We start from the raw sequence: 23,934 nt of genomic DNA on the forward strand, positions 1-23,934 counted from the left end.
GACTCACTTTCCAACTTTCTACTGGATAGGTTCAACAAACACATCTAGCTCAATCTATCTAAATCTCACCTTGATCTCTTTCTAATAGATTCACTAAATCAATCAATGAAGCAGAGATTATGGTGATAGTTAAAGTCTTCCAATTCAACTAAACTCCTCCTTTCCTTTACCACTCATCTGGGGTTACAATGAAAGATAAAGTTAAAGCCTGATGAACCAGGTCTTTAAAAGTGCAAATACTAGAACAGCTCCAGGAATCTAGGTACAGGAACTAATGGAAATCTCTTTATGGCAGCAACATCAGTATAAATGAACTTCAACCATTTTCAATCCAGGTAGAGTACTTTTACTTCCAAGTAGAATGTAGTATGTAATGGCAAACCCTATGCTTGCTATAATAACAGCAATACAAAAAAACACACAAACAACTTCTAAATATAACTTTTTTTAAAGCCATGTGAGAGGTGTCTAAGTATATGATTATATTAACTAAAACTCCACAGGGAAGTAGTCTGTAATAAGCCATGTTCTTGCTTCGGGAGCACTCACTGATTCTGGGTACAATGTGAAGCATAGGCTTGGGTCCCACAGAAGGTTGCTGTGAAAATTTGAAAATTCAAGGAGCACTAAGCACATACCCAGTTTTCTCCATGGTTTACGTGATGCATTCTGGGGCTCCAAAGGAAGCTAGAAAGCAACTGTTAGACTGAAATTTCTCATAGCCTTGTGATATTATGAGACAAAGTCCTGCTTAAGGGTTACCTTAAACTCATTGTTAATCTTTTCTTTAATGTTTGTTAAATTTAGATACTACATGGGGCAAGAGACCAGAGAGCAAAGCTTAAAAAGTCTAAAAAGCAGACTAAATTTCCCATAGTATTTCAAATCTTAAAAAAAAATCAATCTAGTTCTCAAAGAAAAATCATGGAAGAATTATGCCTGAGTAACAAGACAGCAGTGGGCTAAGTTTTACTAAAATCACAATGCAGCCATGATCTAGCTCAATCACTGATTGCACTGGATTAAGATAATAAGCCCAGTGATAATATATACCTACCAGAGGGAAGCATCTGTAACCTCCATAGTACTTTTAAACATAATAGCTGACATAAAATTAAAATTACTAGACATGCAAAGAGTCAAAAAATAATTTGATCAAAAATCAAGAGAAAAAGCAATACAAGTTGACCAAAACATGATCCAGATATTACCTAGATATTAGCAGACTATATATTAGACAAAGAAGAAACATAAATAAGATAGATGAAAAATTGAAAATTTAGAAAAAATTTTGAAATTATGGAAAGAATAAACTGGATATTCCAGAGTAAAAATACATGAAAATTATTGAGTGTGTTTAACATTACAATGAATGCAACAGAAGATAGGTTAAATAAATTGAAGCTCAGTTCAAAAGAAAATACACGAAATGAAGTACAATGAGAAATTAAACTGTGAAAGACACATAAAAGGATGTGATACACCATAAAAGTAATTCTGCTATTACACGAATTGAAGTTCCTGGGGAAAAAAAAAGATAAAGCACAGTCTAGAAGCAGTAGGTGAGCAGATAATAATGGCTGAGGATTCTCTAAAACATATAACAGATATCAAATACCAGATTTGAGAAGCTCAGTGAACTTTAAGCTGGAGAAAAACAAATAAAGCCATATCTAGGCACATCCTAGTCAACTGTATAACACAAAAGACAAAAATTCAAATACAAAAGTAGGCAAAAGAAAAAACCACAACAGTTCAATTAAAACTGCTGACTTTTCAATGGAAACTATGAAAGCCAGGAAACAATGAAATGACATTTAAAGTTCTGTAATATATTATAGTCGTCCCCCCTTATCCACAGGGGATATGTTCCAAGACGCCCAGTGGATGCCTGAAACCAAAGACAGTACCAAACCCTATATGGACTATGTTTTTACTTATACTTACATACCTAAGGTAAAGTTTAATATGTAAATTAGGCACAGTAAGAGATTAACAACAATAACTACTAATACTGCAATAAAAGTTATATGAATCTGGTCTTTCTCTGTCTCTCAAAATATCTATTGTACTGTACTTTCCTTTCTTTTTCTTGTGATATCAGATGATTAATTGCCTACATAATGAGATGAAGTAAGGTGAATGAGACATTATTAAGTAAAATAAGGATTGCTCAAACACAAGCACTGCGATACTGCAACAGTTGATGTGCTAACCAAGATGACTACTCAGTGACTAATGGGTAGGTAGCTTATACAGTGTGGATATGCTGGAAAAAGGGATGATTCATGTCTGGGTTGGGGGATACAGGGCAGGATGGTGGAAGATTTCACCACACTACTCAGAATGGCACACAATTTAAAACATGAATTGCTTATTTCTGGAATTTTCTATTTAATATTTTCTGACCGCAGTTGACCATGGGTAACTGAAACCATGAAAAGCTAAACTGCAAATAAAGGTGGGAAAACTACTAAATTCCCACTAGCAAACTAAATTCTATACTAGCAAATATCTCTCAAAAATGAATGCTAAAAAAGTATTTTTTGAAAAATAGTAAGAGAGTTTATTGCCATCAAAGCTGTACCACAACAATACTAAAGGATATTCTTTAGGCTGAAAGATAATGATTGGATGGAAGAATTAAAGTGCGGGAAGAAATAAAGAACATTAAAAAAAATAAATATATGGTCAGTTATAAAGAAAAGGACAATTTAAATAAAAATTATAATATAATGTACATGTTATAACAAACACTGGGTTAAAATATATAACAATAAAAAGATCAAAAGTGAATTGGGGGAATTAAAAATTTAAGTAGGATACAATCCTTGTATTACTCTAGAAATGATAATAATATTAATTCAAGATAGACTATAATAAAAAAGATTATTTTGTAATATCTAGGGTAGACATTAAAAGAATAAATTTTAAAAATAAATTAAAATGTATAATTAAAAGTCTATTATAAGTGAAAAAATAGAATAAAAATTTTTCATCAATTCAAAAGAAGGCAACAAAGAAAAATTTTAAAAATAATAAAAGGATCAAATAGAAAAAAAAAGCAGTGTAGTAAACTTAAACCTAGTTTATATTAAATATAAGTGGACAAAACAGTTGAATAAAAATGGTTATCACTGGATAAAAATATAAGGTCTAGCCCTATTCTTACAAGAAACACTTAAATATTTAAATTTATATTTAAATATATTTAATATAAGGAAACCAGAAGGTTAAAATTAAGAAGATGGGGAAAATATGCCATGCAAACCAAAACCAAAGGAAAGCTGGTAAAGCAATATTTATACCAAATATATTAGACTGTATAGCCAAAAAAATATTACTAGAGATAAATAAAATCACTTAATAATAATTAAAGGGTCAATTCACAGAAAATAAAATAGTCCCAAATTTACATTCACCAAATGAAATACTTTAAGATACATAAAACAAAAGTTGACAGAAGTGCAAGGAAATATAGGATGTCCCAAAAAAATGTATAGACACTTTGAATGATTATAAAGTCAGTGTTAATTAACATACAGTTCATTTTCAAAACTTAAAAGAATCTACAGATATAAATAATTTTTTTTGTCAACACCTGTTTTCAAATGTATGACCATTCTGGTCCAAGCATTGCTGATAACGGGAAACAATGGAATCGCAAATATCAAGAATCATTTCATTCGGTATTTGTGTGCCCTCAATTCGTCAACTGTTGCTGGTTTTGTACTATAAACTTTATCTTTCATCTATCCTATAAAAAAGTCTAGTGGATAAGTTTTTGTTCAAAGCTTAGTCTGACTGAAAAGAAAGAAACATCAATTGAGCTATCAGCTGTTAAAGTGTCTATACATGTTTTGGGGACACCCTATAGATATACAACCACTGTTAGAGACCTTTCTCATTAGCTGATAGAATAAGCAGATTAAAGAATAAATCTACATGGATTTAGAAAATATTAATAACACAATTAACTAACCTAACTTAATTGATATGTGCAGAAGAGCATATCCAACAACAGCAGAATATACATTTTTCCTAAAACACTGGCCTACCATGTCATTTACTGAGCCATTTAATAAATTTCAAAGAACTAAAATGATACAGAATATAAGTTTATAAGGTTGAAGAACAAAACAGAAATCAAAAATTAGAAAGATAAATTGAATAGCTCCACTTAGAAATTAAGCAACACACTCCTAAATAATATGTGGGTCAAAGAAAAAAAAAAATCACAATAGAAATTTGAAAATACTTTTAATTGAATAACACTTAAAATAGGACATTGTCAAAAAAAAAATTTGGACATTGTAAAACTTGTGGGATGTAACTTAAGGCTGTGGTTAGAGAGAATTTCAAGACTTTCCGGGCATATATTAGAAAAGAAGCAAGGTTTTAAATCAATGATATAAATTTTTTTTCTGAATCAACTTTAAAAAGAACAGCAACAAAGCGAAATAAGCCAGTCAGAGAAAGACAAGTATCACATGATCTTACTCATATGTGGAATCTAATGAACAAAATAAACCGATGAACAAAATAGATCCAGAGACATAGAGGCATGAAACAGACTGAGGGATCTCAGAGGGAAGGCAGGGGTGGGGGTGGGGGGAGATTAACCTAAGAACGTATATGCATATATGCATAACCCATGGAAACAGTGTGGTGAAGGCCTGGAGGGGGGGGGTGCAGCATGGAGGGGATCAAGGGGGGGAAAAAGGGTACATTTGTAATACTTTCAACAATAAAGATAAACTTTAAAAAACACACACAGCAATAAAACCCAAAAGACTATAAAAAAGGAAATTGTCAAACTAAGAGTGGAAATCAATAAAGCAGAAACAGATATACAATAGGAGAAAAAACAACAATCAGAGATTGATTCTTTGAAAAGGTAAATAAATTGATAAACTTTTAGCAAGATAAAAGTAGAAAACACAAATGACAAAGGGGAATTGCTACAGATATTACAGGTATGGAGAAGAAAATTTGAAAGGCATTATTGAACAACTTCATGCTAATTGATTTGAAAATGTTGATAAAAAGGGCACATTCCTTGAAAAATACATCTTACCAAAACTAACCTAAGAAAAAAAAATAGAAAATCTGAATAGTCTAATTACTTTTAAAAAGATCAAATCCAGAATTCAAAACCTTCTCACATGTCCCCTTTCCCTCCCAAACCCAACCTCAACCCAGCCTCCCCAAAAACCAACTATAGGCCCAGATGATTTCACTAGTGAAATTCTAACAAAGATTTAAAATAGAATACCAATTTTATACAAACCCTTTTGGAGAATAGAATTGGACTGAGTAACCTTGATAGCAAAACCCAAAAGACATTATAAAAAGGAAAAATTACATTAAACATGTCTTGTTAACATAGAAAAAATATCCAAAATAAAACACTGGCAAATTTAATCCAGCAATATATTAAAACGTTAATACAAACTCCAGGAAGAAAGCATCTAATTGTGAGACTGGGAAAGCCAGGGATCTTGACTAAAAATCTCACTACAATATTCTCACATAAGGAAATATAAGACATTCTTGATAGCATAAGGAATAATGGATGCTGAATTGCAAAAATAAAACCATGTATAATGGAAGGTTATATAGATAGATGGTGAGTGCTCTATACATCAATCCATTCACTTGCTCTAGGAATGGAAGTACACTCTGTACATAGAGATGAGCAGTTACAGAGAAGAGAGCTGAGAGCAAATTTTCCAATCAACTAACAGAAACAAAAATGGGATCCCACTTTCTAATACCAGGTTCTCAAACAGAGGAAGTAAGATATGAACTATGAAAAACCACATCAGCCCGGCCAGGCGTGGCTCAGCAGTTGAGCCTCGACCTAGGATCCAGGAGATTGCAGTTCAATTCCCAGTCAGGGCACATGCCCCGGTTTCGGGCTAGATCCCCAGTAGGCGGCATGCAGGAGGCACCCGATCAATGATGGCTCTCTCATCATGGATGTTTCTCTCTCTCCCTCTCCCTTCAAAAAAAAAAAGAAAAACCACATCGGTTTTCTCTACCCATGTCAGTGCTCTATACATCTATTGCCTAGGACAACTTTTTCCACCAGAAGCTTCATGCTTTAGCTCTAATTTATCTGGAAAGACTAATATAACTCAGAAAAATAGGTAATCATAAGTTGATTATGCATTCTTTGTAGTTTGTAAATTTACAGTTTACAGCTGACACTTAAATCCCAAGAAATAAATCTTCTACCTTCCTGGACCAACCAAGAAACAAAGAAACAAAAAATTTTTATTAATAGGCTACAAAGTCAAATTTGAATTTTTTAAGTGGTATTCTTAAAATTAATGAACTTACAAAAACCAGGAGTTAAGAGGAAAGCTGTCAATTAAGTGCTCTTTATATTTTACAAATTCTGTCCAGTTCTGACACCTGTCCAGTTTAAGGTTCACTGCTCAAGGGGTTTCTGAACAAGTTTTAATAATTTTCTAGGTGTTTTCTGCTAAATTTCAACACTGACTGAGAGGCAAAGTGGCAGGTTCAAACCCCAAAATGCAGATTCTGTGAAGTGATAGCAATTTCACATTATTAAAGATTAAGACAAAACAAACATGAAGCATGAAAAAGCATTCTATAGAATGACAGGCAAAGAAAGTTACGATTTCTAAGTTTTTAAAAATAAGTTTACTGCATGTATACCTAATGTGCTGGCAATTAATAAGTAAGAAAGGGATGTCTGGGGAGAGCCAAATAAAATCATGTAGGAAACATGAGTATATAAACCCACATATCTTGGTACAAAAGCCAACAGACCCAATCATTAGTTTAACCTAGGTCAGCATCACCTGATAACTAGAATAACACTCTGTATCCCTGTTAATTTCACTCCAGTCAGGCCCATGCCCTGAATCTATTTGAAAATCTAAATATTCCTCAAACATTTTTCGTTGTGTCATTCCTCAGCTGAAACTATGGCTCCCTATTATCTATCAACCGAGTCTAAACTAAACGCTGGTTGTTCAGGACCACCACGAGTTGACCTAATCTAATCTATTCAACATTACTTCTGGAGATGAGAATGGTGAGTTAATTATGGCTACAAATTCTCTGCAGTTGCTCCCTTCATTTTCTGAATGTGCAGCGTCCCTTTGACTTGCACAGACTAACAGAATGTGGCAGAGGTGACACTGTATGATTTATGATGCTTGGCCTCAAGAGGACTTGCAGTTCCTGCTCCTGCCCTCTTAGAACACTACTAGGTAAGAAACCTGGGCTATACTGCTAGAGAAGCCACATGGAAAGGAACCAGCTGATGGCCCCAGCTAATTACCAAACCTGTGAACAGGGTCATCTGGACTGCCTTCTAACAGATACATGTCACACTTTTCAGTAGACTGGAAGTAACAATGACAATAATTCTCCGGATTCCAGATCCAGTTATTTTATTTAAGGATAAATGTTTTTGTTTCTTTATTTTAATGTTATAGTTTAGAGTAACTCAGCCTCTCAATGATAATGTTTTTGTTATAGTCCATATGATAAAAAATTTAATATATGCTAATTTAAATCATATAAAGTTTACATTTAATTTATCAAAATTGTCAAAATGTTGAAGATAATTATAAATAAAATATAAGTACATAAATTAAAAGGCATAGCTTTTCTATATTAAAATTCATATGTAAAATAAGATTTGAGAAATTCTCTGTTAAATATACAGATATTGGTATAAAAAGTACCTTAAGATATTTAAATTTTTGCAAAACTAGCTTATAGAAATCATTAAGTACTTTTTAATAGCTGAATGAAGCCCTGCACCTAAAAACAAAGTACAATATCTCATCACTCTTCCTTCAGTTTTTAGAACCTACCGGAGAGATTCAGCCATTCGCCTCAAATCTTCATTTTGCTGTTTTAAGCGTTCAAGCTTTGCCAGGATCTTGGACAGTTCTCGGCTAGAGTGATCAGGGTGGTCATTATCTCGTACCAAATGACCACCTATATAAAACAGCAAGGTCCCCCAGGCAAAAAGAATGAGCATAATCCAACGCCAGGAACCAGTCCATGACCGCATTTTCAGATTTTCAACTCACTCCCCTGGCTTTCTGGAGCTCAAAGAATTGCAAACATCTTAACTCTGTTTCCTGTTAGTGCAAAGGTAGTAGGCTTCTGTTGTTTCAACGCATGATGATTTAGATAAATTAGTGTCTCTGGTAGTCAGTCCCGTGGTGAAGCTTTCAACGAGATTCTCCTAGTGGAATGAGTAGGAAGCTTTATTGTCCTGTGCTTCATGGACTCTACACGCTGTGGAAAGAGTAAGATATGTATTTATTTAGGACATATAAAAATAGCATATGCTGAGATTCATGGAGTTAAAGGAGGCACATTGGTGTTGACTGGCCAACAGGCTGGCAAATAACTTAAGTGCCAGTAATAAGTAGTAAAAAACAAAAGCTGTTAAGTCTGTATATTAGATCAACCACGTACATCAGGGTTCTACCAGATAAATTAATTAGCTATAAGCCTGAAAGTCCTCTAAGCTCCATCATCACCTTTCTTTCTTATAAGTTCCATTATCAACTTTCTTTCTTATTTACATCATTGTGCAACAGGTCATATATGAAGATTAAAAGACTGTATCTCTGAATAACCAATGAAACCAAACAAAATGTATTCAACCACATAATTTGAGCTAATCTTTCCATGATCTCAAAAAATCTTTCTATTTTCTATTTATAAGTGAATTCATTCCTACCAGATCTCAACTTCATTCCCCTCCATCTCCCTGCTCTGCTGCCATTATACCACTTAGCTTTGCAGGTGACAGGCAAATTGTCACTTTTAGGATAAATTCTAAAAATTAGCCAAGCAGAGGTTATCATAGCTATCACAAGGAAAAGTTCCTATGGATTAAGGCTAGATTATTTCTTCCTCAAATTTATTTAAAAATACCAACAATTGCAATAGAAGTCTAATATCAGTTAAATCTTAGTTACTGTGCATCTTAAACGACAAATGCACATACTCTCTCAAGCCTGGTTATGGGGTTCATTTGTCATTTCTCCACAATTAAGCTTAGAATTCCCTTTGGAAACAAAACAATTTTCTCTCCAAAGAGAAAATTTGCAAGCAAAGATATAATATTAACACCATCTGACACTTCCAAGGATTCATAAACAAAGTCTTATCTCTAGGCACAGAGTTCCCTGTAAAAGAAAAGAGAAAAGAAATAGTTTCTATATACAAGACTGAATATGATGGAAACTTTACCACTAATTAAACAGTTATTAAAGACTAGACAGAAAAGTCAGAGAAGAGGCTTGGAAAATTAGAGCACAGAGCTTCTATTTTTCTACTTTTGAACCTCAAATCTCAATAGATTTTAAATGACTAAGTATTTAAAGAGAAGAAAATCTCTTCAAATGAGGTCCTAGAAATGTTCTACTTCCTTCTCAACCTTGCTCCTCTAATGATAGGTACCCCCATCTATTTAATAAAACGTAAGAATAATTAAAGTCTATTCAATGTCTCAGGTAAAAGTTCCAGTTATGTGAGGTCTACTTTTCATGATATAGAAAAAAATGCAGACATTCAGGGCTTCCTAGTTAAAGACAGATTGAAAAAATGAATCCACTCTGATGGCCTACGCAGGGACAGGGAACCTTTTTTCTGCCAAGGGCCATTTGGATCTTCATAACATCATTCACAGGCCACACAAAATTATCAACTTAAAAATTAGCTATGAAAAAAGCTCCTAGATTTATTGAATTTCTAGTCCCACCTGTGGTTGCCTTAGCAGGACCAGACCAAATTATTTTGAGGGCCATATACGGCCCACTGGCTGGATGTTCCCCTCCCCTGACCTAAGGGATTTATTTAATTAAGTCAACAGAAAAGGTTAAGTATTAACATTTGAGTTAATAACGTTTGTGACAACATATCTAACACTATAAAATCCTATCATACCATATGCTGAAAATATACCCTAGCTAATTCCAAGCTATACTAAGAAGATATTTAAAAATTTTTTATCTTTCACTTCATAGTAAAAGTTAACTTAGGAAGATAACTGATGAAAGAAAGTAAAGAGCTTTCCAAACAAGAATCATTTAAATAATAAAATGATGTGCTGTAACATTTTACCTAGAATTACAACAGAAAATTATCATAAATATTCAAAGGCTGCAAAAGTGTAATATAAATTGAATAGAAACAAAAGTTTACAGAAACATAAATTTTATTACACAAAGTACTGTAGGTTTTTATAAACCGCCATCAAAAAGCCAAAATATTAAATTATTACATTTTACAGCACTAATGCTGTTACAGGAGTTGTAAAAAGCAAGAAATTATTGTAGGGGAAAAAAATGGTCATTTTCTTAATTAATAGCATCATTCTAACTCTGTTTTTGGAGAGAATGTTTCCCTAAATCTTATTGTTCTGCTAAAAATGGGATTAACAAAAGTAAGCCAAGTTAAAAATCAAGTCGTTTTCTATGTAATTTTCCTTAGCATGATTTAAAAGAGCAGTTATAAAATTTTTCCCTATCTGTAATAAATGCCTGCTTGCTTACATATTTAGTGTTTGAACCATGTCTACAAAAATGTAAACTCCATGATTTTTGTCCATTTAGTTCACAGATGTATGCCAAGTACTTAGAGTAATGTTTGGTACTTAGTGGTACTAGTGAATTTTTTAAAATAAATGAGTAAGTAAATTAGTGACTGAAGGATATGATACATGACATACTAGTATGACAAATGACACAGAATCCGAGCACATCAGCTTCAACTGCATTTTATGTCCCACTTAAGAAAGTAAATCTGAATGTAAAAAGTGAGACAGACAGGCCCGGCCGGGCCTGGCTGAACAGTTGAGCGTCGGCCTAGGATCCAGGAGATCGAGGTTTGATTCTGGGTCAGGGCACATGCCCGGGTTGTGGGCTCGATCCCCAGTTGGGGATGTGCAGGAGGCAGCCAATCAATGACTCTCTCATCATTGATGTTTCTATCTCTCTCTCTCCCTCTCCCTTCCTCAATCTGAAATCAAAGGAGAAAAAAAAAGGTGAGACAGTGCTATTTTATAGGGAAAACAGTTCAAAAATAAAATCATAAACTTTAGGATTGATTTTTGTCAACATAAATCTTGCCAAGATTCCCTTTAAATGACTAAAATACACTAGCCTAAAAGGCCATAAGATCAATTGTCTTATGGTTACCTTTTAACTATGAGAAAGGAATTTCTCTTTACTTTGTCTTATTTTCCTCATCTAAAAGATTCACTTTGCAAAGACAATAGGAAGACTGAAGTAAGTATGTATAGCTTTTGATATGAAAGCCACTCAATTTATTTGTGGAACAATTTATTAGTGAAAATATTTCAATATTAACTATATGAGCTAATTTCTGACTATAATTTATGTATTAGTGTTGTTGAGATTTCTTTAGAGTAGATTGTTTTTAAGTTTTAATTCATTCCTGTTTGAGATTTACATACTGCAGAATATTAAATGGATTGAAATGTGTCAGGCTTCCTTCCACAAATTTATTTAATTAGTGATACCACTTTTCTTAAGGTAGTACATATTTCAAGGGCTCATTTATTTTGGTATTTATAGAGATTCTTTGGGTTTATCTGATCAATGTCTCTATAACAAAAAACATATGTAATTTTTCAAAGTGATTTCTTGAATCTGGAAGCTACAATACATCATCACGAAGATCAGGAGCTTTAATGGAGTTACTTAAATGAAATTAATATATATAAAAGCATTTACTATAATATTTGACATATAAGAGGTGCTCAACAAAAGTAATTCTATCTTTCTTTTGAATTTTACTTAATGACTTTGGGGGAGGGCGGGGAAGAGAGAGAAACATTGATTTGTTGTTCCACTTATTTATGCATTCATTGACTGATTCTTGTATGTGCCCTGACCAGGGATTGAACCCCCAATCTTGGTGAATCAAGACAACACTCTAACCAACTGAGCTACCTGGCCAGGGCAAAAGTAATTCTATCTTAATGCTGACAAGACAGGGAGATTAAAAATATAGGTGCTAGAATCAGCAAAGCCTAGAGTATTGGTTCTGCTACATCATAACTAGATAACCTCACTGACCTTCAATTTCTTTATCTGTAAAATGGAGATAATAAATATTACTTCTCCCACAGAATATTGGGAAATACTTAAAATAACCTACAGGAAGCATTTTGCACACAAATAGCAAACTGTTATTATGCCATACGTTAATGCTGTTACATTATTTTACAGACCCAATTATAACATTTTATATAATTTATTTACCACGTATTATTGTAGGCAGCTTCTAAAATGGCTGCCAATAATCCCTGTATACTGTATTCAAATCCTTATGTAATCTCCTCCCCCTGAGTGTGGGCTGGACCTTAGTGATTTGCTTCTCAAATAGAATTCAGTGATAGGATTTCACTTCTGAGAAAAGGTTACAAAAGACTAAAACTTCACATTCTCTCTGCAGATTCACTCTGATGATATAAGCTACCACACTGAGAATTCTATACCTAGAGAAAGTAATCTTTCAAAAATAGATTTTTTTCCAGGGGAAAAAAAGTTGAAAAACATTCTGTGCTAGAAAAACTGCACTATAAAAAATATACAGCATGGTCCTTATCAGTATTTATAATGGAAAGTACCTAGAACAAATCCACCATGTATTTTACCTAATTTTATACAAAACCATGATTCGTTCACACATTCATTCAAAAAATACTTATTGAGTCCCTATTACATAAAAAACACTGTCGTAGGCACTGGGAGTTGTAGCAATGAACAAGACAGACAAAAATCTCTTCCCTCAAGACATAGGTAATATTCTAGTGCATTCTAATTGCAAAGGGGATTAATGCCATTGAATTAACTCCCAAAAAGCCTCTGCTTGCAGCATCTAACATGCTGACTGATACAGCACCATTTATAATACTATTAAATTGACTGTTCTTATAGAAAATGACCAATATCTATGCCACTTTCTTTTTCTCATCTGAGGATATGTTTTTACTGATTTTAGAGAGGGAGTGAGAGAGAGAAAGAAAGCGAAACACCAATGTGAGAGAGAAACATCAATCAGTTTCTTCCCTTTTGCACCCCAACCGGGGATCAAACTTGCAACCTAGGTATGTGCCCTGACCAGGAATCGAACTCACAACCTTTTCGAGTATGGGCAACACTCCAACCAGCTGAGCCACCCAGCCAGGACAAAAGCCACTGACTATGTGAAAATGATATTTCCAAAAATCACATTCAAGTGGCTTTCACTTTTTTAAGTCCAAAAGATAAGTATGTGACAATATGCTATAGAACCAAATGACTGAGTATGGCCTGTTCTGCTATAAACTGTGTTCATAAGAGGGTTGTCCTCTAAACTCCAAAATAATTCAGCACTAATATAACTAATATAAATATGCATATCCTATGTAAAGGCAATATGGCATTATGTATCAAATATTTACAAATACCCTACTCCATTAGCAGGAATGTTTACTAAAATGCATTTTAATATGTGAACTAAATGAATTTATGAGGCTATTCATTACAACATTGTCTGCAATAGCTCCAAAGTGGACAAATAATAATAATAATTGCCCATCAATAGAAATATGTAGAATAAGCTATAAATTACTTTTCCAAAAATGCATTATTTTTACTCTGATGCCCAAAAGGAAGAAAATGTGAACCATAACCAAGAAGAAAAGCAGTCATTTTAAAATATACCTAGTAGACAGAGATGATGATAGCCAACAAGGGCACTAAAACAACTACTAAAAATATGTGCCAGGTTTTAAATTTAAAAATAAATACGTTGAAGAAAAATACAAACTATAACAAAAAAATCTGAAAAGAATTTAAATTCTCTGGAAAGGAATACAAGTAGATATTGCAGAGGAAAAGTTAAGTGAACTTGAAGATGGAAGAAAAGAAAATATCCTAATCACAAGAAAACAAATTTGTAATTATGAATGGGGTCAGATGTTAACTAGACTTATTACAGTGATCATTTCACAATATATGTAAATGTTGAATCATTATGTTGTTTACCTGAAACTAATACAATGTTATATGTCAGTTAAAAAAATTATCCAAAGAGAAAATTATCTAGAAGTAAAACATCTGAATTTTGATAAAAAAAAAAAAATTTTAAAGCAGCCACTGTTTACAGCACTTATCTTCAGATATAGTATATTACAGATTTCTCCACAGTTGTATCACCTTACAGCAACTATAATCAAGAACTGAAAACTGTTCAGATGCTATAATTCAAATAAAAGTCATCCATCATCATTAGCAAGAAAGCAATTTACATCATTGGCTTCAGGGCCAGTTGGAAATTTACAGGCATTTCCCCGTTTTGACATTCAATTTGAATAAAGATTTCTCAGAATAAAACTTGTCATCAAACTTGACTTACTGTATATTGAAAATAAGCTTAGTCATGGGCATATGCAGAATCCCCAATGTATTTAAAATACAAATAAAACTATAATTTGGAGGAGAAAAGTAATCACAGGGGAAAAATACATATAGGATAAAAAGCATGTCCAGGGACTTCTTATCAGAAAAAAAACACATGCTAGGATAATGGAACAACATTTTTAAAACAACTAAAATACAAAGAAATGGCAAAAACACACTTTGTTATCCAGTGTAACTCAATGCAATGTAATAAACTAAAAAATTCAACAGAAAAATATAATCATTTATTCAACAAATTTAATAAATGACTACTATAATATAACACGGGTTAAGTACTATTATGTTCTAAAGATATCAGGTTAATAAAGGGAAATATAAGTAAAACTTTTTAGAGAAAAGTTAATTATCAATTATAAAGTGCAATTACTTAAAGAGCCCTATACATATATAATTCAATTCAATTCTAGATTAACATACACCCAACAGTGTATCTTTAAGTAGTTTCTCCTTTGATCTCAATTCATTTTCAAAATAAGTATTACAGAATTTATTTAAAATCTTTCTTACTATCCAATTTCCATATATGGAAAAATAGTAGTTTATAAAATTGTATGTTTATTAATTTAAGACAGTAGAAAAAAAGAAAGTAGGAAAAGCAAGTAAAAATAGTATCTTTTATTTATAATGTAAAAGTGATTGGTAAAACCAACTAAACTAAAATGTAGAATAGAGGGAAGGAGGAAGGGAGAGAAGGGGGGAAAAGGCGCACAGGAGGAGAAAGGAAGGGAGGGCAGAAGAGAGAGAAAGAATTTCACGTAGCTTCTACCAAGACTATAAAATTCTATTTTCTTTCATTACTTAGAGTCATCTATCATACTTTCACATTGCTTATCAGTAAGGTCACAGTATATACACACATGAATTTTAAAATGCCAGGCATCTTGAATATATGAGTAGAAAATACTCTTACTTATTCACTGAAACCAGTTGATATCTTAGAAATTAATCATCCTATTTATGAAGTAAACACATAATCACATTTATGAGGATTCTATCAGGAGTATGTCATTCATGTTAACTCAAGATAACACACCAGGTTGTGTTTACTGATGCAATTAATTTATACTATTCAAATTGGTCCAAAAATCTGGCTTTGGTATCTTTACTTTTGGCTCTGAATAAATTAATACTGTTCCAAATGGTAACACTAATAAATCTGAATGAAATATATACTTTACCATTTTCTCTGGCTATCAAGTATATATGTAATATGTACTTGATTGGCAGCATGAAATAGGAGAAAGAGCAACCATTTCAAATCAATCACTAGTTTCCCTAGCCAGTGTGGCTCAGTGGTTAGAGCATCGGCCTGTGGACTAAAGGGTCCTGAGTTTGATTCTGGCCACGGGCACATACCTCAGTTGCAGGCTCAATCCCCGGCCCTGGTCCAGACATGAGCAGGAGGCAAGCAATCAATTTGTCTCCCTCACACCAATGTTTCTCTCTCCTCTCTCTCTCTCTCTCTCTATCTCTCTCTCTCTCCCCCTTCCATTCTCTCTGAAAAGCAATGGAGAAAAACAATCCTCAGATGAGAATTAAAAAAAAAAAGTCACTAGCTATAACATGTGGACAGTTTACCCAAAAATAAAATGCAAATAACAGTATATCTTAATCACATGAAATAATATATGTAAAAGTGGTTGGTAAGCTGTATGACAATTTAAAAATATCAGTTACTATTATTTTTCCCTTGTTTACTAGAAACTAGGTATACCAGCCTTAGGCCAGTTTCCAGAAGATGCCAAGCTCTTACTATCATGGAGCCTTCATTCCTCCTGCTGCTTCTACCTGAACTGCAATTCTTTCAGTTCATTCTTATAATTCAGACCTCTACTTAGATGTCACCTCTTTTAAGAGAAAGTCCCTAACAACTTGCATCAATTATAACATGTCAGGATACAAGAGAAAACCAAACTCAAAATGGCTTTAAAAATAATAAAACTTTAGTTTCTCAACTGAGATTTTTTTTTTTTATTTGACACCAAAAGCAAAGGTAACAAAAACAAGACTAAACAAGTGGGACTACATCAAAAAAGTGCTTCTGTGCAGCAAGGGAAACCATAAAAATGAAAAGGCAACCTATGGAATAAAAGAGAATATTTGCAAGTCATATATCTGATAAGGATTTAATATCTAAAATATGTAAAGAACTCATACAATTCAATAGAAAACAAAATCCATTTAAAAAATGGGCAGAGGATCTGATTAAACATTTTTCCAAAGACAACATACAAATGGCCAACAGGTACATGAAAAGGTGCTCAACATCACTAATCATCAACAAAATGCATGTCAAGACCACAATAAGATATCACCTCACACTTGTTCGCATGGCTATCATAAAAAAGAAAAGAAATAACAAGTGTTGGTGAGGATGTGAGAATAGGGAACCCGCGTGCACTTGGTGGGAATATAAATTGGTGTAGCCACTATGGAAAACAGTATGGAGGGTCCTCAAAAAATTAAAAGTAGAACTACCATATGATCCAGCAATTCCTCTTCTGGGCATTTATTTGAAGAAAACAAAACCACTGTCTTAAAAAAGACATCTGTACCCCCATGTTCACTGCAACACTATTCACAATAGCCAAGACATGAAAACAACCTAAGTGTCTATCCATAACATGTAAATGGTCAGAAATATATGGAAAAGAGTGAACAGATCCACACAGGGAAAAAAGTAAAAACTATATAAGAACCACATTTGATAAATTAAAATGAAATACATGGCCTCCTGTAGTCTTTGTAGGCCTAGAATTCCAAATTATACAAATAAAACCAAATCATAAATTAGGCAACATGAATAAAGAGGTTATAAAATTCTCAACTCAGGCATCTAAACATTTGACTATCCAAAGCTATTAAATTAAATGTGTCAAATCAATTATTTTGGTGTCACAGGATTCATTAAAAAGTGAGGGTCCAGTTATTCCACAGACATATCTGCTACATCATCATAACTGTCATCAATCCCACTGTAGTATCATCATTTACTGAACATATACTAGGACCTTGTGCAAAGTGTTTATTTTATTCATTTAGGCATCATAACAACCCGATTATGTTATTTTTATCTTTATTTTATTGAAGATAATAATAGCAAACATTTATTGACCATTTACTATCTGTCAGGTTTACTCACAGTGTTTTACAGATAAATACTATTATTATCCCTAATGTACAGATGAAAAGGAAGAGGCTGAAAAGTTAGTAACTCGCCCAAAGTCACACAGCTTATTAAAATAGCAGAGCCAGGATTCAAATCCTCACAAACTGGCTCCAGAGTCCATTAAGCTATGTAAGGTCACAAAACCAGGAGGAGCCTAGATTCATAGCCAGATCTATTTAACTATGGAGAGTTGTTCTAAATTCCAAATGAATCAAAGCAATATGATTTGGCTTACCAAGGAATTATTACTCTTCAGGGACAGAGTTACGAGGAAACACACTGCCAATAATCCATGAATTTCAATGGCAAGCAAGTTAGGAGATTGAAATGTAGTGCACCCATGTTGCCTGCCTAGGCAACACTACAGGTAGGCCAATTTCTTTTGGTATTTACAGACCAAAAACAAAAGCAGCTTTGGCAAACAGATCTAGTGACTGTCATATATCAGTCTGAATTTTCTCACAAGTAAATAGTCATTAGTATGTAAAAGATCTTGAATATATTTTACATCATCTACTATCAAAAAAGTAAAGCATAAACACCAAACTCAATGGATATGTCTGGAAGCAGTCATTTGTAAATGTATCAGAAAAAATTTTTAAAGAAATAATAAAAAGTAACAGAATCAAATTAAGACATTTTGTTGTCAACTGTCAAAATTAATGCATTTATAGTTCTCTCATCTGTAATTACAACCCTGACCCTCATCCCTTAAAAGAGATGTAAATTATGACTATAAATTTCTTCAGTACTTTTTTCTTAAGATTTTCAATGTACAATTCTGATACCCCAGCTAAAAATGCCTTTGTTAAACCTAAGCACACAACATATAAATCAGAATACTACTACCGGCTTATTTTCAAACACTGCCCTACAAATTTCAAGTCTCACTTCCAGGAACATCACAGACACACAATGACTATCAAGTAGGGTTACCTTGCACCTAGTGTAGTAATTAAAACACTGTAAGCACTAACGATAAAGAATAAAGCTCACTGACCAACTGAGTCAACTATATGCGTAAGAGTCATTAACTCTTCCATGAGCACCTCATATCCTTCAAAAACACACTAAGCCAGTGTGTTCTTCATCAAACACATCCTTTTATCATAATTCCAAAATTAATGAGACATTCTCCATTAACCTCACACCAATTTATGTGTTTATATTCTACTTTCAATTACCAATGTTTTTAAACTAATTGGAAGAATTTTAAAGTAATAATGAACAGTACCAAACTGATACTATTTCACTGTATCTCAAAAGATGGAATATAAAACATTTGTATTAATAAAATGCTCCTATTCTAAGTAAGATTTGTTAAGTTGGGGTTTTTTTAGCTATATTGAATCTGTTTAAAAAAGAAAAAAAAGTGCCATGAAACAGCCAGTAATCTTCAGTGAGGCATAAAAGTACCAAAAAGAATCAGCTATTATAAATCATTAGAGTTACACCAACTTTAATTTAATGCATCAGTCGACTGCTAACTAATACTAGATGAAAAGCAGCCAAAGCAGGTTTTATTTACAGCTATGTGTGGGAGAATAACAGAAATGTTGTTATTAAGATTAATCTATGCATCATTTAAAAAATGGAATTTTACAAATAATAGTATTTGAACACAATTTGAAATGAGTAGAATGTATCACTTGCTAAGAACACCATTATTCATTTTTAAAGTGTTAAGAGATCTCTACTTTCACCCATGAGGAAGAAATAGGATCCAGAATTAACTTCCAGTAGCAACTAGAAAACTAGACAAACTATGTATCTGACCTTGGACAACAAGCAGCTCAAAACTGACTCCTAAGAAAAGGAAAACAAAATAGATGAGCCCCATTATTATCTGGAATGTCCTTCTGAAAGCATTTTGGGGACTGCAGTATGTAGGAGAGGAAACCCAAATAGAATTCAGTACATTGCTGAGTTGAAAAGACAGAGATCATTGTACAGAAAGGCCAAGGCAACAATTATTTTGGGGGCAGTGGGGGAGAGTCCTTGAAGTGAGAAAGCTATGCCAAGGCCTATGCGGTGGGGGGGGGGGGGGGCCAAATACCCATGTGTAAGTGTACAGGGTAAAAACCCATAAAGTTGAGCAAAAACAACTTTTTAGAAAGAAAAGTTACCTGGTAGCTAAAGCTGAATAATTCCTAGAGCTTACACAGGGCCAAGAATCATTCAAGTTCTCACAAGCAAGATAAAAAGTCCTCATTGAATCCTTGGGGCATTCAGTGAAGATCTGAGAGGTCCACTTTGCAATGAGGCTAAGAAAGCACAAGAGTATTGGTTACTCTAGACCTGCCCTAGAAAACCATAAAAAAATATTAACACACATAAAAAGGGAAGAGGGATGGAAAGAAATTAGCTGCTGCTGAGCATGTCTCAGAAAATCTGTCTCAAAACTCTCTCGCCCATGCAAGTTCCACTTCGCATTACATGCGATCTTGTCTTGTGTGCCAACACAGGAAAGGATTTCGAGATGCCGCAGGCATTGCCATGCCTACGAATAAAGGTAAAGAAGGTAGAAACAGGTGCAGGGTAAGAATGAGAATAAATCCAAAAAAGGATTTGGTGTGTAAAGAGCATGAATAAACAGTATGCTCAGGTAGTCAAAATGTTGGGAAAAAGATTAGAAGCACTGTGTTTTGATGGTGTAAAAGGTTATGTCATATAAAAAAAATTTTTTGAGAAAAAAATCATTTGAATAAATACCTCAGACTTTATACTGGTTGGTCTGCCAGATGTAATTTTAAAATACAATGCAAATGAAGCTGCAAATCTGCAGGCATATAGCAAGCTTCAGAAACATGCTAAAATCAATGACACAGATATATCTGATGCTGAAGATGATGATGAAATCCAGTTTGATAACACTGAATATGATGATAAAGACCATGATGATATCCTAACTAAACTCAATGTTTTATATTCCAAGTTTTCTGAGGATTAACCCCAACGGTGATTTGGCCTCCTGAGCTTTAGAAAGTTAACCACTTTCTATGTAGACTTCCATGTAGCTTAGCAATTTTATCTAGGCATCCCTTTCCTAAATGAATACATGAACTCCTGATATTCAAATACTCTTGAAAGCAGTTTTTTGTCTTCCTGGTTGTTCTCCTCATTAGTTACATAAAACTTTAACACGTATTAACAAACAACTTTAAGAAGGATGCTTTTATTGAGCCCAAGTATGTCTGATTCCAAAGTCCCGTGTTCTTAATAACTCCCTTTAAAAAAAGGGGAGAGAATAGTTTACATGAGTAGTATATTAGAAGATTAATGAAAAAAATCCCACTATGCAAGAGAAAATGTTTATGGTATAAAAAATACTGGAACCAGAATAACAATATCTGTTTACATATAAGGAAACCAGAGCATTTAAAAGTGAAGTATTGGGGGGAAGGGGACAGTGTCACACAGTAAGTGTCAAGCAGGAATTTCAACCCAACTAACTAATTGCAGTTTCTACTGCAAGGAGATCTCCCACAGCCAGCATCTTCCCATATCTAGACCAGACATCTGAAACCAAAGGATCCCCTATCAATAGTTAGAATAAAAGATAAAAACCTTTGCCACTCAAAGAAAGCTACTACTAATTAACAGTGACTTTTAATCCTCACCCAAGGATATATTTTTATTGATTTTAGAGAGAGAGGAAGGGAAAGAAAGAGAGACAGAGAGAAACATCAATTGGTTGCCTCCTATACATACCCTAATGGATATATGGTTAGAATCCACACATCCATATGTCCTTAACATTCACATATAAATTTATCAATATTTTCTCAGCAGAAGCTTTTCTGTACTTAACGTTATTTTTTTTCTTTGCAGGTAAAAACTATGCATGCAAAGACTCTCCTCTACTTTGCTCAACATTTTCAGGGTGGTTAACAAACATCTAATAAAGAGCTGTAGCATGTCAAAGAAAATGAATTCTTAAAAGTGATTAAAACTCTGCATGCCCATTTATCCCCTGAACTTTGGGAAATAAATAAGAAAGTAAGTTAAAATTTACATTCATCTGAATAGATACAAAAGCTGACTCAACTTCTACAAAATATGAAGGCAATGATATTTGCTGATTATTTATGAAAGTGATTCACATTCAAACAAATCTAACTGAAATTCATGAAACTATAACATCCTTAAAATTACAAACTCCCTAATTCATCACTCTGCAAACCTTCAATACAATATATCGCATACCTCAATTTCAATTCTGTGATTATTAAAAGAAATTATATTGATTTAATACATAGTTAAATTCAACAATAATATCAATTTAATTCATAACTCATTTAACATGATTCATTCATGAATCTTGACCTTAATTTACCAAACTAAACTTTAATGCTGATGTATTAGTTCTTTCCCTGGTAAATTACCTAACTAGAAAATTTTCAGTACTAATGAATTTTTCAAGATCTGCCCAGAAAACCATTAATGTATGCTAAAGTGTGTCATTAAAAAATAAAAGCCACCTAAAACAAAAATAATAAAAGCAAAGAAGTATATTTCAAGAGTCTGACTTCCTTGGTGCCCTATGCATATTCCTTCTAGAGGTAGCTATTTCAAGTAAAATAAATTCCTTGATCCATAATTTCCCTACTTTCCCAATAAATTACATTAAGTAAAATTAAGAAATCTATTATAGAGTCCTCCATTAAAAAAGAGAGAGAGTTACTTTTCCTTGTTTATATATCTCCTACTATATATTCCTAAAAATATATAGTGTGGATTTGGTATCCAAGATCCATCCAGAAAAACTCACATATTTATATAACTTTTTAGCAGTTTAACATTCAAATTCGGATTCAATAAAAACTTCCTAGACTATACTAGGAACTGAATTCCAACCACAACTGTATAAAGAAGGTATTGATGACCATATGTTAAAGGCAAATGACTTTCAGAGAGAGTAATTTGTTCTCACAACTTGTAACAAGTGTATTCAAGGACTGGAATTCAGATATTAATGATGCCAAAAAGAAGGAGGAAGAAAAGTAACACATTGCATACCAATTATGAAGCAGGCACATGCACACACTTCTTACCATTGCTTTGTAAAGTAGGCTCTATCTCTACTTTGAAGATGAGGAAACTGAGTTAAGAAGTGATATGACATGATCAAGGTTTGTACAGCTAGGCAACAGTCAAAACAAAACAGAAACCCTAGGATTACACACTGAGATTTTTGTCCTCAAACCACTATTTACTTGTAATCCAGGCAGGGAATGATGTGTTGTTTTATTTTTGTTTTGGTTTGGTTTTGTTCCTACAAAGAAGAGAACAATTCCACTGAATCAATTTTAACAAGATTTCTAATTACTTGAGAAAATGGTATCTAGGTTGGTAATCCCTGTAGGGCAACTACCAAGAATCCCCAGTAGACAAAAGGTAACATTCATAACAGAACTGAGCAAACAAATAGATGTCAACCCAATATTAATCCAATAATCCAACAGAAATGCCTCATGTCTTTAGAATGGCTTTGCAAAGAATTAGCCCCCCCGCTTGAACCAGGAGCCAATTCTTTTTTTTTTTTTTTTTTTTAATATATCTTTATTGACTTCAGAGAGAGGAAAGGAGCGGGGGAGAGAGAGAGACAGAAACATCAATGATGAGAGAGTCATTGATCAAGCCCACAACCCGGGCATGTGCCCTGTCCAGGAATCGAACCCCAATCGCCTGGATCCCAGGTCGACGCTCAACCGCTGAGCCACGTCCAGCCGGGCGGGAGCCAATTCTTGAAACACCACTTTGAGTAACAAAGAATGAGAATTAAAGTTTAGAGAAAGAAACTGAAATCTTTCTCCCCATTTTACCCACTGCCCCCACATTCCACTAATTTAAGCCTATGATCCTACTCCCCACAAGCATAGCTCTAAAGGACAGGAAGAGCAGTAAGAAAAGGGTGGTCTTAAAATGGGAAAAAAACTATGGAGATGAAAAAGAAAAATGCTTTTCCTCCCACCTTCTAAGCCTTTCTAGCTGTAATATTAATCAAATTAACAAAAAGATTGCCCAGCAGTGTGGTTCAATGGTTGAGCGTTGACCCATGAAAGAGGTCACGGTTCAATTCCCAGTCAGGGCACATGCTCGGGTTGTGGGCTCCAACCCCAGTAGGGAGTGTGCAGAAAGCAGTCAATCGATGATTCTCTCTCATCATTGATCATTTCTATCTCTCTCTCCCTCTCCCTTCCTCTCTCTGAAATTAATAAAAACATATTAAAAATATAAATTAGCCCTAGCCAGTTTGGCTCA

General features: G+C 33.6%; 1 protein-coding gene and 1 pseudogene across 4 annotated transcripts in view; one reads left to right on the plus strand and one right to left on the minus strand.

The window, feature by feature from the left end:
- The window catches only part of FUT8 (fucosyltransferase 8), a 180,740-nt gene that overhangs the window by 94,930 nt on the left and 61,876 nt on the right, over positions 1–23,934 (minus strand). For all 4 annotated transcript variants that reach the window (XM_016223827.2, XM_016223829.2, XM_016223826.2 and 1 more), the window contains one exon: positions 7,860–8,292. In XM_016223827.2, the coding sequence (XP_016079313.1) occupies positions 7,860–8,062 (203 nt within the window). In that variant the 5' untranslated portion in view covers positions 8,063–8,292. The remainder of the gene's footprint in view (positions 1–7,859; positions 8,293–23,934) is intronic.
- LOC107545687 (eukaryotic translation initiation factor 1A, Y-chromosomal-like) lies at positions 20,167–20,620 on the plus strand (annotated as a pseudogene).

The sequence above is a fragment of the Miniopterus natalensis genome, chromosome 1 (genome assembly GCF_054644295.1).
Source record: "Miniopterus natalensis isolate mMinNat1 chromosome 1, mMinNat1.hap1, whole genome shotgun sequence".
In the NCBI taxonomy this organism is placed as follows: Eukaryota; Metazoa; Chordata; class Mammalia; order Chiroptera; family Miniopteridae; genus Miniopterus; species Miniopterus natalensis.